The sequence below is a fragment of the Gavialis gangeticus genome, unplaced genomic scaffold, assembly GCF_001723915.1.
Source record: "Gavialis gangeticus isolate Ggan-Ray unplaced genomic scaffold, GavGan_comp1, whole genome shotgun sequence".
NCBI classification, from domain to species: Eukaryota; Metazoa; Chordata; order Crocodylia; family Gavialidae; genus Gavialis; species Gavialis gangeticus.
The window spans coordinates 87544925-87564315 of NW_017728992.1; the positions used below are offsets into that span (position 1 = coordinate 87544925).

Consider the following 19391-nt stretch of genomic DNA (forward strand, 5'->3'; position numbering starts at 1 on the left):
ATGGAGCTAGACTGTTCTCAGTGGTGGCAGATGACGGAACAAGGAGCAATGGTCTCAAGTTGCAGCAAGGGAAGTTTAGGTTAGATAGCAGGAAGAATTTTCTCTCTAGGAGGGTAGTAAAACACTGGAATTAGGTAACCTGGAGAGGTAGTGGAAGCTCCACCCTTGGAGGTTTTCAAAGCCTGAGTAGACAAAGCTTTTGTCTGGGATGATCTAGTTGGGAAAAGTTTATGCTATATATATGTAATCACAAAGTAATATTTAACTAACAGTGTCTATGTAGATAAATATTTTGGTGGTATAAAGTTCTGTGTGTGTTTTATAATCCATAAATGTGTTTAGGGGTTAAAAGTGAGATCTTAATTAAAATCAGGAATTTAAATGAAGCACCAATAATTTGTATAGTTCAGTTTGTGGGCTGCATAAAACTTGTGTGTACAAAACAAGTGCACCAATATAAATAACCGAGTGTAGTTAAACAGAGCTAAATTCCTCATACTAGAGCACATCAACTACTTTCAACCCTACCTAGAATTTTTTTTTCCGGATAGAAACTTTGCATCTATTCAGCAATTTTAAAATCTATTTAGTTAAACTGGTAATTTTTCATGAACACAGGATCTTAATTTAAAGTGTTAACAGAATACAAGTCTACTTCGTCCCTGTTGCAATGTATAGTAATAGCAGATGACACTACTTTGAATATGTTTTTCCTTCTCCTTGGTTTTTATAGATGGTAGCCAGCTACCCTCTTTTTCTTTATTGGTTTCTAAATAAAAAGCTTAATTACATGGGTTGGAAGTATGTGTTGGATGAATGGACTGTAAGGTAGATAGAAAACTGGCTGGATCATCAGGCTTAGAGGGTAGTAATCAATGGCTCAGTGTCTAGTTGTCAGCCAGTATCAAGTGGATTGCCCCAGAGGTCAATCCTGGGGCTGGTTTTGTTCAATATCTTCATCAATGACCTGGAAGATGAGATGGAGTGCATCCTTAGCAAGTTTACAGATGACACCAAGCTGGGGAGATTCGTAGATATGCTGGAGGGAGTGCTTGGAATGAGAGAGACCATGGCAAATTGGAGGATTGGACTAAAAGAAATATCGTGAGATTCAATAAAGACAAGTGCAAAATCCTGCGCTTAGTGTGGAATAATCACATGCACCAATATTGGGCTGGGGATTGACTGGCTAAGCAGCAGCTCTACAGAAAAGGACCTGGGGGTCACAGTGGACAATAAGCTGAATATGAGCAAACAACATGCCCTTGTTGTGAAGAACTCAAACAACTGGGCTGCATTAGTAGGAGTGTTGCCAGCAGATGGAAAGAAATAATGACTCCTCTCTTCAGCACTGGTGAGGCCCCTTCTGGAATACTGTATCCAGTTTTGGGCACCCCACTACAGAAAGGATGTGGACAAATTGGAGAGAGTCCAGTGAAGGGCAGTGACAATGATGAAGGGACTGGGGCATGTGATTTCTGAGGAGAGGCTGAAGGAACTGGACTGACTTAGTCTGGAGAAGAGAAGCCTGTGAGGGGATTTACAGTAATAGCAGTCTTCAACTACCTGATGGGTGATTCCAAAGAGGATGGAACTAGACTGTTCTCAGTGGTGGCAGATGACAGAACAATGAGCAATGGTCTCAAGTTGTAGCAAGAGAAGTTTAGCTTAGATACTAGGCAAAACACTCTCACTAGGAGGGTAATAAAGCACTAGAGCAGGTTGTGCAGAGAAGTTGTGGGATCTCTGTCTTTGGAGGTTTTTAAGACATGGATAGACAAAACTTTGGCTGGGATGATCAAGTTGGGGCTGGTCTTGCTTTGAGCAGGGGGTTGGACTAGATGATATCCTGAGATCCCTTCCCACCTTAATTTTCTAGGATTCTGCTTCTTTATGACAAGATCAGGCATAGATTTTCTACCTATATGTGGTACATATATGAATGTTGAAGGGTATGCATGCCAGGCAGGGGAGCAGTTTCTTGGCTAGGAGATCCACAGATTGGATGGCTGTGTTGTAGTAATGTTTAGTTTGGTTTTTACCTTCTTTACACAGGAAATTAGTGAAGCTGCTCAAAATTATTATTGCTGTCATGAAAATAGTACACCATAGAGCAGAAGAATACTGAAGTTTTTTACATGCTGTTGTATAAAAAAGGGAATGAAGGCAAAAGTTAGTGGCATAGTTTGACTTGTGTTTATTCAAAGACAAAATACAAAATGACATTTATGTCTGATATGTCAACCTGCCATTTCTACTTTAAGGTTTTCTATTAGGGATGTAAATATTATTTTAAAAAATATCTGTTTAACCTCTTCTAATTTTGTTGGTTAAACAGTTAACCAAGGACATGCCTAGCTTAGTGACCTGTGGCATCAGTGGCCCTGGGCCCTTATGTCTTCACTGTGTGCCCAACAGGGGTGTGTGAAATGGGCCCTATTTGATTCGGATTTGGCCCAAATCATGGACAGTGATTGGACTCGTTGATTCAGATCACTGTCTCCGATTTGATTTGGCTAAATCTGAATATGAAGATTTAATCCTGATTTTGGAGAATCAGTGACTCAGTCATAGACACAGCTTTAAATGTTTTTTCTGTGTACCTCAAGGTAATGGGTGAGGCTTGTGAACGCTGCGGTGCTGGAGCAGATGGAGCATCCCACGAGAGCGTGGCTGGGGGGTAGGGGGCCGCATGCTTGGTGGCAAACCCGGATGTGGACTGGAAGTATTTCTGGGTGCACCGGGAAGCACGTCAGAGGGCCCCCCGACCCAGGAGGCACCAGTCTTTGAGCTCAGTGGAAGCGGCGGGGCCTCCCTGGCAGACCCAGAAGTGAACTGGAAGTGCTTCTGGTCCACTTCCAGGTCTGCTGCCAAGTGTGCTGATGAGCCCCCTGTGCTTCTGTGGGGTGCTCCATCTGCCCCAGCATCACAGCATTCATGAGCCACCTGCTGCCTTGAGGCATGTAGAAAAAACAGTTAAAGCTGTGTCCGTGTCCAAATAGCCGAATCTCTCCGAATCGATTTGGAGGGTTCAGATTCAATTTGGAGAGATTAAAGGGTCTCCTGATTTGATTTGGATTCGGAGATTCAGCCACTGAATCGAGCCGAATCTCTGCCAGATCAAATCAGCAACCTATAAATTTATCAGGGGTGCTCATCAGGATCTGGGGGAATATCTGTTCACCAGAGTGCCCCAAGGAATGACAAGATCTAACAGTCTCAAACTCCGCTGTGACCGATTCAGGCTGGACATAAGAAAGAGCTTCTTTACTGTCCGAGCCCCCCAAGTTTTGGAATAGACTGCCAGGGTTCAAGCACCCACTTTGAACGCCTTCAAGACACATTTGGACGCTTATCCTGTGGGGATCCTATGATCCCTGCTGACTTCCTGCCCCTGGAGCAGGGGGCTGGACTCAATGATCCTCCGGGGTCTATGAAATCTATGAAATAAGTTCAGGATCCAAGGCCCTTGATAGTTTCAAATTAAAAAAAGTGTCAATTCCAAAACACATGTTGTTGGCAGGTTTAAAAGCTTGGGGCCATTGTTAGTGCTCCACTGGGGACAGCCATGGCCCTTAGCAGCCAGGTGCCTTGTGGGTGTGTGCTGTGAGGAGACTGGACCCGCCTGGTCCAGACATTCAGCCTGGATTGCCTGCTTTTCATCTGTCATGTCTTGATGTTGAATATCACTACAGTAGAAATGTTTCTAGCAAAGTGTTCATCCTCTGGGTCCATTGAGCCAGTTGTTTTCACAGGGCTCCTACCTCCCCTTACTCTCCATCCACACACCAACCAGCTGGAACCAAGATGGTTGAACCCAGTGTCCAGGACTGAGGTTAACAAACATTCTGGCTTCACGGCCACTAGGCCAGGGGTTATCTCTGGGCTGGGTCCAACGGGCTATACCACTCACTCAAGCCAAGGCTTATTTTTTTGACTGGTGCTCAATAAAACTTGTAAAATCAGGTGAATGTCCTGGCCTCGGGGGCCCATTAAAACCAAGGATCCCAGCCCTCTAAATTTAAATCAAGGCTCTAATTGACAGTCCTGCGTTCCCAGGCTAATAGGCCCTTTTGGCCTTTCTGTACTTCTGCTGGTTACCTGTAGCCTTAAGGGCTTATTGCATGGCTCCATTCCTCCCCTACACTATGCCCCAAGCCTCACTGGTGCTCTCTCCTATTGATGCTGTCTATTTCTGTTTAAACACTTTGACCTCCTTAGGCCTTCAGACCCCCTGGTCCCTAAACACTTGAGCCCTCTTGAGCCTCCGGATACCCTGGTGCCTTACACAGTCTCGTTCTGAACTCTTGGACCCCTGGTCCTGCATGCAGCCCCTCCTCTGGGCTCTTGGACCCCTGGTCCTGCACGCAGCCCCTCCTCTGGTTTTGTGGGCTCTCTGGCCTGGCTCAGCCTTTCTTTAGGCTCCTTGTCCCCTTACTGGGCCCCACCCTCAGTTTGTGGGCTCCTGGGTTACTGATTCTATAAGGCAGTGGTTCTCAACCTTTTTGTACCAGGAACCATTTGTAAACATAGATGGCCAGTCCCAACCCAATGCCCCTCACTCCTGACCCACTGCTCCCCCACCCACAGGCCCAAGTATGTGGCATGGGGGAGGGCATGAGGGGTCCCAAGCAGCCCCTTGCAGGCTGGAACTCTGGCAGCCTATGGATTTAAAACAAGACAAAGACCATTTGCCTGTAAAACCCTGTCTTCCTCTGCCGAGGTAAACTTCCTGTTCCCTGGCCTGCAGGGTTGTTTACCCAGTCTCTTCAGGAGCCTTGCTGCCACCAGCTCCTTACATCGTGGCTGCCAGGGACAGACTGCCTGACCAGCTCAGGCTCCAGCCTAAGCCCCCTTCCAGTCAGGTGAGTCTCATTAGCCCCCTGCCACCTTAAAAGTGCAGTTACACCCCAGTGCCCTGCTGCAGGCTGGCAGTTAACAAGGTAACTAATGTCCCAATCTATGGGGTTGTTACGTGAACAGAACAAAAGAAAAATATCAATTATAATTTGTCTGAATCTTTTTTTTTAATAGATCAGAGAAATTATTATGCATGTGCAAATTCTACTGTCATTGGCACTAGCATATATGCATTCTGTCTAAAAAAAATCTCTGTAATGAAAACATAGCCCATCAAAATAAATGGCATGATTGTACTTAGTACCTGGAATAAGGTTGGAAGCTTTACAGAGGTCCATTAGATCAAAACCTTTGAAAACCATTGGCATACTTTGTAAAACTATTTTGGACGAGACCTACTTGGGATATTAGAGGTTTTCAGAAAATGGTGTTATTCATAGATAAAATCAAAATGTCCTCCTTAAGTAGAGGGAAAGTTTGTTGCATGAGTATATCTTTACAAAGAGGGTAGGGTCTGCACACTTAGCTTTTTTCATATGTGTATTTGCTGTTAGATACAGTATGTACCAGTTTTTCATTTTAACTTTGAGGTGTATTTAGTACTAACGACTAGTAGTACCTAAAAAAAACAAACCAAAAGGTAAGTGAAACATGTCACTCCAAAGTCAATATATTGCATCCTTTTGTCTGTGTAGTTCATAATGAGTAATTAATTTAATTAACTGGGCACTTGCTAAATCTTGGCTGGCAAACTGGAAGCTGTTGAAGTGTTTAATGTTATCTATTCAATAGTCTGTTCTGAGGAAGCCAATTCAGCCCTTGGCTTACATCATCAATTTCACCACTATTCCCCATTTATAAAATATTACCCTCCTTCTGCTGGGATTCTGTGAGGAATATTATATTGATATGCAAGATATTCGGGTAAGGTGATGAATTTCACATAGGAGATTAAATAAGGAGGATTTTGTCATTAAAGCCATATTAGACACTAAATGTTGACATTAGTCTCTAAGTTGTACTTTGATAGCAATGCAGATTGTCATGTAATAAAATTGTTCACCCTCTCCAACAACTGTAATCTATTTGACTTTCAATATTAGATATTGTAGAAGGCTTATTGTTTTGTTAGAAATAACAGTCAGATGAATAGTTTTCTAGATGATCTAAATTGAGACAGATGGTTGCTCTTATGTATTTATTCTTTAAAAAAAATATTTGCCCTACTTTCCATTGCATTTTATATTTTTACTGTAAAAGTCTCTCTTTCTCTCTGTAATACACTTAATTTATGTGCCGACATGGGAAATTGTCTCCACTTGTAGGTGTCAGGTAATCCTGTATCAGAACAGAGATAATCACTTGTGTGCTTTTGAGATCAGTAAATGAGGTACACATGTGCTAAACCTACCCCCCTAAACATTATTCATTATTTTTATTACTTATTGTGGAGATTACCTTTGCAAAATGCAGTTGGAATTTTTCATGCAATAGGAATGAAAATACCATGACTGGGTGCCAAAGTCTGAGTTCTTAGTGGGGAGATTGGGAGTGGGGGAGAGGGCGGTGGAGTTCAAAGCTAGTGAACTCACATTGGCATCCAGTGGCTCTGATGAAGGGAGAATGATAAGGAAGGACAGGAATTCTTGCTGAGAAAAGCCCTTTTATATTTTAAGTTCAGGCCTGCCTCTGGGCTTTGTTGCTTTATTTAAAATAAAAAGCAAATCCTAGGAAGGGGGTAGTGTATAGACAGTGCCCTTTTGTGTACGGGAAGCATGGGGGAATGGCATGTAGACTCTGCCCATTTACACACAACTTTAAAAAAGGCTAAAAGTAAATGTGATAAAAAAAATTGATACATTACAAAGCAGGAACAGTAATTAAAGAATTATGTTTCAGTTAAACCTTTTATACATGTCCTAAATGTATATGTTGTTTTCTAAATATACATTCATGGCAGATTTGTAATGCTTTAAAGATTTTTGATCACGGATTACTAAAGTTCATTACAAGAAAGTAATTTGTTGCTCTTAAAAAGAAAAAAAAAAAGAGGTACGTTCTGGTATATGGAATGAAAGCCCACTTCAGCCTGACTTCATGAGAATAAGATCTTTTCTTGTTTACAAAAGGAACCAAAGAATTACATTTCTTATTGTGTTTATCTGGTGTCAAGGTGTTCTGTTTATGTCTATAAAATTAATTGTATGATTTGCGTCCAGACTGGTCAGAACTTAAACAAAGGTCATTTGTGGTAAGACAAAGTTCCACCTTCACTAATGATTTAAGATATAAGCACAGTACAGAGTACAAGTTCAGCTTGTGGGAAACAGGTTTTTTTTCTTGGTCCAAAGCTATGACTTGCAAAAGAACTTAGTATGAAGGTGTAAAGCATAATGATGGAGGGTCCCTAGTTTGTTTTTTCTTTAAGTTATTCACCTATTGGTTGATTTGTAGAGAGCTGATCTTCTGCCAAAATTTTGAAGGATCAGGGACAAATCAATTTAAAAATTCTAAGTCTGGACCATAAGAAACAAGTCAATTTAGGCAAACTTTTGGGTATCCCAGTACCCTTCCTCAGGCCTCTGGGAGAGAAGCAGATACTGTAAAGCTAAGTAGCAGATGGAACAGAGAGTATGAGGTAGAGTATAATGGACCATGAAGTCATTGTTGATATTGGGGTTAGCCAACCTGCTGCACAAGTGCCACAACACAGGCAGCCACTCCGTGGTATGTGGCAGATCAGGGACGGGGCAGGAAACAGAAAGCAGAGCAGGAGATTAGGTAAGGAGCACAGGGCAGGAAGCAAAAAAGCAGTAGAAGATTGGGTAGGGAGCACAGAATAAGCAGAAAACAGAACAGAAGTTTGGGCAGGGGAAGGGGATCAGAGTGGCACTTGGGGAGGGTCGGGGACTAATTTGTATCATGTCTGCTGGAAAGGCTGGTCCCCATTGATCTATGTAAGTCTCTGGTACTCAGTGCCCAGTAGGCTAATGAATTAATTCCCATGTTCATCTTCTCCCTAAAGGAAATTGTAGCAGGGACCCGTAATCCCTTTTACATGGAAGATAGGAAGCCAGCATTGGAGGGCTGCAATTAGCTGCAGAGTAGCAAGCAGCCAAGTGAAGCTATGAGGAGTTAAAAGTGCAGCAGGAGGACTGCTGGAGTGCTAGTTGCATGAACACAGGCAGAAAGGGCTTCAGGCAGATGAGAATCCAATGGCTGCAGCTCAGTGGTTTGAACTGCAGTACCTGAGAGCAGACTGAGTATTGGGCTAATTAAAAAACCCATTGCAAGGTGAAGGTCATGTGACCAAAATGGGTGGAGCTATGGAGTACTAAAAGCCTGGCTCTTGCTAGCCTGGGCTGCAAGAGAACGGAGACTCAGGCAACACAGGTACCCAAGGGAGCTGCAGAGAGCCTGCAGCTAAATGGTAGGAGTTTATTGGAGCCCAGGGAGATCTGGAAGGGATTTATGTTTGATCAGTGGTTGGCATAGTACCAGAGGCTTGGGTATGGGCTACAGGGGTTATGTGGAGTGGGGGTGTCTAGGAGGCACCCTGCAGTAGAAGAGGCTAAGGCCCAGAGATGGAGAGAGACTGCAAGGGTCTGGGACCCAGTGGATTGTATGGGGCTAAAGCCAAGCAGTTTAGAAGCTGGAGATAGCAGCCCTACAAATAGGGATTTGGGGAGCTGAACCCAGTACAGGGCCAGGGATCCAGTTCAGACAGGGCAAGGGCCCAGTTAAAGGGGGAGGAGAGAGTTTGGTTCAGCCAGGCTCAGGGACCCGATAGGTCAGAGCATCAGGGCTGAGGGGCCCAGAGCATGAGAGGGCAGGGACAGAGGGCCTGTGTAATATCTGCAATGCATGGATGTGGCTAGTGGGGTTTGGAGGAGGCCACGATTTTAGCCCTTAAGGCAACTATGACCATAGAGGCATTAGTGGGAGAGCCAGTGTCCAGAGGGAGCAGAGCCCCATAAGGAGAACTGGTGTCCGGTGAGGCTGGACCCGAGAGATGGTGCCGTGAGGCTGGAGTCCCAAATCACACAGGCTAAGTTGAGCCAAGACTGAGAGGAAGGAGAGGACTCCTGCTTATGTTGGAAAGTTGAACTCAAAAAGGAGCAGAAATAGATCAAGCACCCAGAGCTCATCAGTCTCTGATGGCAGCCTCCCCGCTTAATTTTTACCATCAAAGTGTAGCAGGCAAGGCAATAGGGTGAGACCCTGAGACGCCAGAGTAGGCAAGCAAGGCAAGATTCAGGCAGCTACCAGAGGGTGTCCCGGCCACTCTTGAGGCAGGTTCTGCTTCAGAAATCTGCCTGATGACTTTACAAGAACTGTGATGTTAAACAATGAGAGTCTCCCATGTCCCCTTCCATCCATGGAAAATGCCTATGTCTATTCTAACCATGCATTTGATCTAATAAAAGATACCACCCACAAAAAATCTTGCTTTTTCAACAACATCTCAACACTACCAAGGCAATTTAGGCAATTATAGCATTGCTTATTTTCAAACTTGGCAATTTAATATTGCAGTGTCTTACAATTATTACAGTTCTGTCTACTTCAGATAGCTTAAATTAAAGCCTCCAACTACAGATCAGTCAGTCACCTTTTGACTTTTAACATTTTCATACTATATCTTTTGATCATTGATGTTATTTAGATGTATATTAGAATTTGTTGCCATCGGTTAGGAACTAGAACTTATTATTTTGGTCTTAAGGTAGCAAGTCAGATCCAACTGATTCTTTAAATAGTTAATAAAATAAAAAAAATACAGCCCTTAATTATGCATACCATAAACTGGTATTTGTCAATTCTTACAGTAAAACATTGAAGACTTGTGATTTTATTTGTTTTCTCACAAGTGAAAGCACTGAGTTTTACGTGTAGGCAGCGTTGTCTGGTTTTTTTTTAATTCTTATGTACTGTTTCCAGTTTAATAGTCATAAAAAGTATTTCCTTCAATATTAAAGTCACTTGAGTAGTTAATATGCACATGTGCAAAAAAGTTGGAACATTTCTGTGGATTTTTGTCTTCATTTAATGTATGTTTTTATAGCTTCAGTGGTAATTAACATTAGTTAAAACGTTGCCACATTTGGTGACATGATTCCAGTGGCAGAGAAGTAGGTAATACAAAGTATCTCAGTTAACATGCTTGCTGTTTTGTTTTAAGAGGCTGAAACCAAGACTTGGAACATATTTCTGAACATGACAAAACAAGCATTTGGAAGGCTGATTTGTAGTTCTGTAACTGTTGGTGGTCAGGCTTTTGTGTCGTGAAAGCTTAGCATGTATTATGAAATCTACACTTAGCCCAAACAAATGCACAGGCCATACTGCTAGATAGATGTGCCAACACGGTGGTGGTTTCAAAGTAAAGCAGCAGCTGTCACAGAGTTTTAGCCACGGGACCTCTGAAAGCCTTAATCCTTGTTTCCAAACGGAGAGTGAATGAGTGAGTGAGAGCCCTTGCCTCCCCTCTTTTTTTGATGTATTTTTCTAGACAATCCCTCTAAAAGGCACAGCAGCCTTACCACAGGAAATTCCATTATTTTTGTACCTCCATGTCACTCCATTTCACTAAAAATGAATTATAAAGCTAAATTTACTGATTTAAAGTTTTGACAAAACTCAGCTTCTGCTGTGTAGCCAATCCAGATGTGTGCCACATAAATTTGGGAGAGGAGGTACAAGGGAAGCTGCTAGAGAGTAACATAGGATAATGACTGTTTTTCTATCCAGGTATTAAAATGATCAATATAAAATAAATCTTAGGAGGAGGAATATCGGATGTTTTTCATCTTTTATTTGCTTGTATGGGTTTACCATAAAATGTGGGCACTTTATTTTAAAAGGCTTTTTTATATTAAATAATATTTGGACTATTGAGAAACTACTAGGAAAAGTCTGTTTTGAAAAAATATTTGACCTGAAGAAAGGTGGTTTTGTCCCCAAAAGCGCTTCTGACTTCTCGTCTAACTATCCAGTAGGTCCAATAAAAAATATCACCAAAAAATCCTTGACATGAGCTGATATGGACGCTAATTAACCTACATGCAAATTGCAAGTAATTTCTGCACTGACAGTTTGAGAGTCTCTACTGATGAGTTTCAAAATGGTTTCACTGTAGGAATCAAGTGGAAACCTGTTGAGCAACCAGAAGCGTATGAGGTTTGATTTCTGGGGATGATTGAAAGAATTTTGTTTTCAATTTGTCCATTAGCCTAAAATCCTTTAGACCAGTAATTCTCAACCAGGTACCTGCTGCACCCAGGGCCCCTGTGAGATCCTTTCAAGTTTACAATGTGGTGCTTCACAGTATTAGTACTGTTAGGTGTACAAGCATCTACATGCAACTCGTAAGATAAATCCAGTTATTTCAATTGATTAGCTGTAGGCTGCTTGCAGACACTAAAAAAAAGCCCAACAACAATCTCCTCCCCGCCCTCCTCCCCCAAAGTGCTTTCTTGGAAGAAGCAGTACATTACTTCAACCCAGCTCTGCAGCATCTGTAAAGATTGGGTGCTTCAATGGCACTTTTTGGCACTTTTAGCTAAAAAAAAAAAAAAAACAAAAAAAAAACGGTCCACTGAAGCACCCAATCTTTGCAGATGTCAGGGAAGCCAGGCTGAGGTAACACACTGCCTTTTCTGGGCATATGCTGGTCTTGGCAAAGGAACGCACCGAGTTTAAAATAAAGTGCTGAGGTTTTGAGGGTTTTTTAATGTCTGCAGACACTGTTATGGTCCTTCTGAGTTCTTTACAACAGAAAAATTGCTCTATTATTTTTTTTTTATAATCAAGGAATGATTGAAAGCTAACAGTGGGCATTTTCTGAGGAGTGCCTTGATTCTGACAAGAGGTGTGCCATAAATTGAAAGAGGACGAGACCATGGCTTTAGACTAATCTAGTGAAATATTTTGGTTGCTCAAGTCGTACTTGGGGGGGAAAAAAAAGCACTTATATTGCTCCTGACAAGAGAATTTGTTGTTAGAATAATAGTCAGCACCACATTAGATAAAAATGGCATTTGGCTACCAGGATTGGAACATTTGGAAATAGTCCCATTACTAACATCTGCTCCAGTACTAACTAATCCTAAACTATAGCCTGACTAGTCATAATAGAGAACAAGAAAAATGGGAGAACAAATTAAAAACAATCCCCCCCCCCAGTATACTCTTTCATCATAAAGTAAGGCTGTTTTAACCTCTATATTTCCTTTTCTATTACTGTTTTGCAGCCCTTTGTTCATGGTCATTTATCTGTATAAAGTCCTCGGTTGGATGAGATCACACCCCTTTTCTCTAATGTCTTGATAATGCTAGAATCCCAAGTGCTTCCCTTTATAAATAAACATGGTCAAAGAATATGTGTTCTTGACATTTTGAGGCATTAAAGGTTAATTCCTTATTGTTCTGAAATATTGAGTGAAGAGTGACTACTTTTACTCTGCTCTAAGCACTGTACAGACAATGGGACTCTGATGTCAGTGAATGTCCCATGGTGTCCCATGTCCCATTTTTTTAAAAACATTTATACTGTTACTTTGCATATGAGGTAGCCTATTCTTCAGTTATGTAGCAAACAAGACATTTCTCATTGGCCCCATCAAAGCTAGCCCCTGGGATCCTGATAGTTAAATGTAGTTATGTCTTGAAGCAGTGAAGTGATGAAGTTGAAGGCAGATTTCAGATAACCACTATTGTGGTGAAAGAGTGAGATTTTTGTATAGGTTACTCTTTTTGAGAAAAGAAGAATTTGTGTGCCTGTGAAAACTTTACACAAACTAAAACAGGACTTATTTTTTCTTCTAAAATGCCACACTTTAAAATAATATATTGAAGTGTGGCATTTTTGAAGAAAAAATAAGCCCTGTTGTCTTCTGTAATTATTTTGTTTTTTAATGTGAAATTCTGAAACCAAAATACTTGTAGTTTGACATGTCATGCCTCTGGGTGCAGTATACTGCACATGCAAGGCAATGATGCAATGCAGATAATCACTTGTTTTTTGATATCCTAATTTAGCATTTGTGGAATGCCCAGTCTGTCATATTTTACACAAGAATATTTGTGCTTACACTTGCCTACTTGTTCATTTAAGGTGGAGACAGATGAAATAATTATAACAGTGTTGGGGGAAGGGATCCTAATGCATTTTTGCTGGATTTGCTAATTTATCTGGGTAAATTGTTGCAGTTTAGGTTCACTTACTGTGAAATAGGAGCAGGCAGGCAAACAGTTACCGTAGATCAGCTTATATAATTCTTACACCTTAGAGCATAAAATATAATTATCTGTCTGTCCATGCTGTACTTGATGGTAATTATCATTTCACTTTCTATCTTTTAGATTATTGAATCATTGGGGATTATAATTTATAAAGCTTTGGACTATGGTTTGAAGGAGAATGAAGAACGAGAGCTCAGTCCTCCATTGGAGCGGCTTATTGATCATATGACCAACACAGTGGAAGCAGATGGGGGTAAAGATGAAGGCTATGAGGCTCTGGATGAAGGGGTGGAGGAAGATGATGAAGATGAAAAAGAGGAGGTTGAGGTCATTCACTCCTATAAAGATGTCATGAAGGTACAGTAATAGTCAACTTAAGTGTTACTTTGCTGTTAAAAACTTTGTTCATTCCTAAAGCAGCAGATCTGTTCCCTGTGCTAGCTTCATTTGTGATATTGCCATATGTGACAGGTCAGTTTATTTAGATAATGGTTGCTTGTAAATATAATGAGCTGGTAGTATTTAATCTTTGGCAGTAAACAACAGAAAGTGAAAGATGATCTGTTGTTCCTTTTACTTGATATCAGGATATTCTGTAAGCACTTCATTTTGATTTTTGTCTACCAGATGGATGTTAAGCCTCATGGTATGATAACTGCTCTATTCTTTCAAACTAAAAGTATCAAAATGAGAGAGTTAAGTTTCAGGTAACATTCACCTACACATTAGTGCAAAGTTCCTTTAGTTATTCTCTCCTCACTCACTTAAGGGAATGACTATTCTTAAGATTAGCTCATTTGTGTACTGTGACTCAGAGTGCCATATTTCACTGCTAAGAATTGTGATTACGATTTCTGACCCTAGTAGTGACATTTGGGAATATGTAGCATATATGCTTTAAGTACACTGGGCTCTCTAATACCAGTTTTCCTTTTCTTGACAGTCACTTCAAAGTAGGTAAGCCTCTATTTTATGGTAAGAAACCTTTTTAGAGATAGAGATGTTAGAATTGTCTGACATCTTTGTACTGGGAAGCAAGGTGTAAATAAATATGGGTACTGGATTTTCACAAATATTTTATTTTTAGTAATGGAATCTGCATACATCATCTATGCAGACTGTTATATTAAGAGTGTAGTGTAGACTAGAGGCTTGCAGGTGTGGTTACTCTCATGTGAGGACATGGACAGTGGAACTTTCAGCCCTTTCAAGAGCACTTTCAAAAGGGCAGCAGCAAGTACATTCAGACTGCTGTGTGTGAATAAGCTGAGAATGATTCAAGTGCAGGAAACCCAGCTACAGCTTTAACTCTGAATGAAGGGGTTAACCTGGCTTTTCAAGGTTAAGGATCAAGGAAATATCTAAGGACCAGAGTCTTAGCTTGGTTTTCCTCAAAAATGGAAGATGGGGACAGAATGGCCAAAGATAGCACAAGGTAACAGATTTCTCAGGAACAATAGGCACTTGTCAGACTACTGAAAGCTGCCCTTGTGACTAGATGAAGAGAATTTTATTTTGACTTTTTAAAGCCTTTATTATACAAATATTTAAATATTAAATCTTAAAAACACAAAGATGAAAGTGCATCCCAGGTGGAACATGAAATACTTGATAGCGACAAAAACCCTGTATCGCCAAGAGATTGAAACTTCCTTCTTCCCTGCCTCTCACCTGATTCGTCTTCCGCCTTACAGAGTGCCCCCACAATGGTCCAGCACATTACAAACTGGTCTGTATTTTGTTGCAAGGTGTAGTGACCAAATTCAAATGTCACGCTTGCCTGGACCAAGAACTGGAAGAGTTGGAAGGTGCCGTCAGCTGGTCACTGCAAACTGGTTTCTGCATCTTTTCAGAGTTGCTGTCTTGGCCTGGCTCATCAGCAAATTGGCTAGGCAGGTCACTCTCCCCTTGGCCACATAGTAAGGGATAGAGAAGATGTGCTGGGTGGGGGACCTCAACCTTGATTGGGAATTTTTCCTGTTGGATCCCTGTTGCTTTAGCTGAGATACTGTGCCACCCTTCTACCACAGCCTTGCCCAGACCTGGCAGGCCTACTTCCAACTGAAACCTCAGGGCAGGAGCCTGCAGTTTCCAGAGCTGCTTCAGGAGCCCCTTGTGCATAACTTCTAAATGTTTTAATAACTGGCTTTTACATTGAGTTTAGAGTGCGTTTCAGGTTTTGTCACTATTTTGATAAAACAGAGAGAAAGGAAGCAGCCTATTCTTGCCATTACCCCAGTGTGAAACATCTAGGACTAGCACATGGATAGGGTGAATCTGGTTTGACCTGTTGCCCTGATTAATAGAGAACAAGGTATTATACTGACCTGCACAAATACTTTAACCAGAAACTAAATGATTTTTTTTTCATTTGGTTGCCTAAAGTCGGGTATATCGGAGGTGTGCTTGTGACCTAATTTTGTGGGGAGTCATGCATCTCCTCTGACAAGCTGAAGAGATCTCCTGTTGGTGTCAGTGGGAGGTGACAGCACTGGCACCTTTGAGCTAGGTGAGTAGCACTTCACCTAGACCACAGAAAAATGTTAGAGGAGGTAACGTGGTTGATTTCTCTTTGAGGGGAAAATTTGACACTGGAAAGAACAGGTGAAAGAAACAGTTGTCAAATGGAAAGGTGGGATGGTTTAGCTGAGATGAGTTTAGCTTGTCTTCAGAAACTTTGCTTAGGATGGCAGAAAGGAAAATTGTATACCCAAGGAAACATGCAATGTACAGATGTGCAGGAAGTGTTTTTGAGGGTTTTTTGAAGCTCATTCAATTTTTGCAAGTAGCTTATGGGGATTGCAGATTGTTTGGGGCTAATGCAAGAATAATTTGCTTTTCTTTCTCTTTAATTTTATCAAAATACCAATAAAATCTAAAACCTGCTTTATCCATCACTGGGAAACGTTCTGTTGGTACACATCATTTACACAGGCTATTGGGGGAAAAATATGGTTGCATCATATTAAAGTACTGGCAGAACATCACTGACAGCAGTAGTAAAATGTAAAACAATTAAGAGAAATAGCCCAGTCAGATATCCACAGATAAGGTTTTTCTCTGTTTACTCTGGCAGTAGTCTAGCTGTATAATCTCAGGTATGAACAAACATACTTGGAGCAGCTTCAGGAAGGGAGGATCTGCATCTCAGGAACCTGCAGAAGTTGTGATACTGTAGTTGTTACGTGTGCATCGACCTTAGCAATTCAAGTGAGCTACATTGCCCTGATTTTGACCCTGGATAAAAGCAGGGTTTAACTACACTTGTATAGCTTCAGAGTCATGCACATGTAACAGTTACAGTGCAATAGCTTCTACCTAGTCCTGAGCAGCAGCTCAAAGCAGCAGCAGCAGCTCCCCTTTTCCTTTTGAAGCCTCTCCAAGGCCCCTGCTACATATTGCATAGATTAGGTAATTAACTGGTTAATCATGCAATAAATTTAAATTGTCCACACATGCAACCTAATTATCACATGATAAAAATGACAGTTCCGCTATAAAAAGAGCCAACCAGCTATAACGTTAGTGCTTGAAAACATGTAATGACTCTCTAACTGGTTTCTCTCCAGCTTTAATTTGAATGTTTGGCAGGGCCCCAAGTGAACATTCGTTCATACTCATAAGTAGTTTTATGTACCACCTTTTAATCATGAAACGTATATAAGTATTTCAGTTTATTAACTCTTAAAACTTGGTTCTATTTTTTTTAAATAAGTTTTTCCGATTCCTAAGGGATATCAAATGTTAATGCTACATGAACTTTTTTCCATTTTTATTAGAAGCCTCAGAATTTTTTCAGTTCTCTTTTGTTACTCTTAATAGTCACTAGCTTAGCACTGTGACTGCATATGTCTGTATTCCCTCTGCATTACCAGGACTGTAAAACAGCATTATTCTGTCACGTCCTTAACATCTGTGTTGGTCTATAAGATTCTTTCAACTTTGCATCGCTTTCAACCACACCTTTTCCAGGGTAAGCCTGTGTGTCAGATATAGGGGAAAAATACACTTGTGCAGTTGCAAAATATGTACAGGCTACACCCTTATTTATCCAGTGCTTCATAATATCCATGTGGTCTTGTGACCACAAGATTCAATTATTGTAATTCCCTCTTAGCAGAGCTTACTGTAAAGCTTTCTCCTTGTCTGACAGCTTGGAGAGAATGTTGAAACAGGTTTGTTCACTGCCTTGAATAACAATCACATCTTCCGTGCCCCACTTTCCATCTAACATGTCAGTCTTAAAAATGGAAGATTGGCTTTACTTTTCCTATTGATTTTTTTAAAGTCCTTAACTTGTAACTACCTAGAGAATATAGAGTTGTCTTTGAAATGAACTTGAATGATGACCTGGCTTCTCTTAAGAGGTTCATCATTGTTATGCCAAAGATTTTTGGCTGAAAAAGGTGTACTTTCTTTTATCTCGGGGCAGGGGGACGGGAGCGGGAACTATCAAGAAGTAGAAAAACAGGGGAGAAAATAAAGTACTTTAGTTTTGCCATGGGATAGAGGAGGTTTGGTCAGCACTATGCCTTCCCCTGGAATTGACTTTGGGAATCCCTAGTAATCTGGTTGATATGGATTCACCAGAGCTGGAAAAAAGACAACTGAGGACCAGTCCTGTCAAAATCGTGAACAGAGATAATAACTTACGGAGGTATGGGGAAACTCATTTTTCAGCTCTGTGTACTTCAAATCAATTTGGCCAAATGGCTTTGAAGTTCAGTTATGTGCCTTGTTAAGCACAAAACTACTCTACAAACTCCCCTGGTATTTGAACAATACACATACACAGAAAAGAGATTGTTTGCCCTATAGATATGTTTTATAAATCTTGGTGCATTTCAAATGTTATTGTACTGGTACAAGTGAGGGAGGTGGGAGATGATACTAGTGGAGACTGGCAGTTTTAGCAGGTTGCATTATGTGTAGCAGGAATTTTTGTCTTTCAATTTATAGTTAATTTGACAAAGGCTGCTGTGTACCAAAAACAAATTCTCTCTCATGTATGTCATAACTTGTTTGCAGTTCTGGGTCCTTTCATAAACAATGAACTCAATTTTAAAATGTCACTGTAGCAATTTCTTGATTTTTAGAAATGAATATTATGCACAGTACTGTGTGTGATCTCACTGAAACTATGTAAAAGGTTACATAGTAACCAGATAATAGTTTGAAATTACATAATGCAACATAACAATTAGTTAAAAATCATCTTTGTTCATAAGCAAGTATTGGGCACAGCAAGTTGTGGATGCTGAACACTAGTATAGGCTACCTAGAGGGACTATGGAATTTGGTTGCTTTCAGACACTACTGATATTACTGATTTGCTGATATTACCCATTTGTTGACATGATCCTTTTAAATTAGCAGATTCAAGATTAGATGACTCTTAAATGTTAATAATGTACAGCAACTTTTTTCATTGGGAAGGTGAGGATTTAAACTTTACAGTGTGGTACTGATCTGCCTGTTTCTTCCATTTTTCACTAGTCTGAGAATAGAACAAATCATCAATTCAGGGACGGGGGATATTTCTTGATGACAGGATGGATGAATGTTTTATTACAGATACCGCTGATGTCTGTAAAGAATTTCAAGAAGCATTATAGTGAGAAGTACCCAACACAAAAGTAAAATTGCAGGTAGTAAAGAAGCAGATAAATCAAGCACTTACTCCACCTCTGTTTCTTGCCAGTATTCTTAATACAAAATACAAGGGTAGATGTCTAGCTGCTGAACAGGAAAATGCTGCAATGACATGGACATCTATCTATTTATCACTCATCAGTCACGCCAGCCATAACAGATTTCAGGGCTAGAGGTGAACCAGTGAAGCAGTACACGTTTGCTCAGGATGTTTTAAAGAAAATCACACCACTGATCTGGTGAAAGTCACTGGAAGAAGCACCTGGAACTAAAGCTTGTTGAAATGCTAAACCAGCTGTTACCAGCAGTAGCCTTTTTGCAGGTGCAGAAAGAATATTTTCTTGGTTTGGACTGCTTCATTCAAAGCTAAGAAATCAGGTGAGAGTTGAAGAAGTGAGAGAGCTTGTTTTTCCTCTTCTAGTCTAAGAATAAAAAGAGGGAGGAGAAATTAGATTTATGAGCTCTAAAAACTTGGAAGAAAGGGAGTAAACGTTTTTAAAACAGCCTAGGTTAAAAAAAAAAAAAAAATGGCTGTCTCATTTTAAAGCAAATTAGGCAAGTAGGAAATTAAGCTCAAATGATTTTCACCCTAGCATTTTAGAATTTTTTTCCCCCAAGATGACCTGAAATCATTG

General features: G+C 40.7%; 1 protein-coding gene across 1 annotated transcript in view; it reads left to right on the plus strand.

The window, feature by feature from the left end:
- The window catches only part of SPIRE1 (spire type actin nucleation factor 1), a 192059-nt gene that overhangs the window by 71434 nt on the left and 101234 nt on the right, over positions 1-19391 (plus strand). Inside the window, exon 3 of the mRNA XM_019525074.1 lies at positions 13225-13461. Within this exon, the coding sequence (XP_019380619.1) occupies positions 13225-13461 (237 nt within the window). The remainder of the gene's footprint in view (positions 1-13224; positions 13462-19391) is intronic.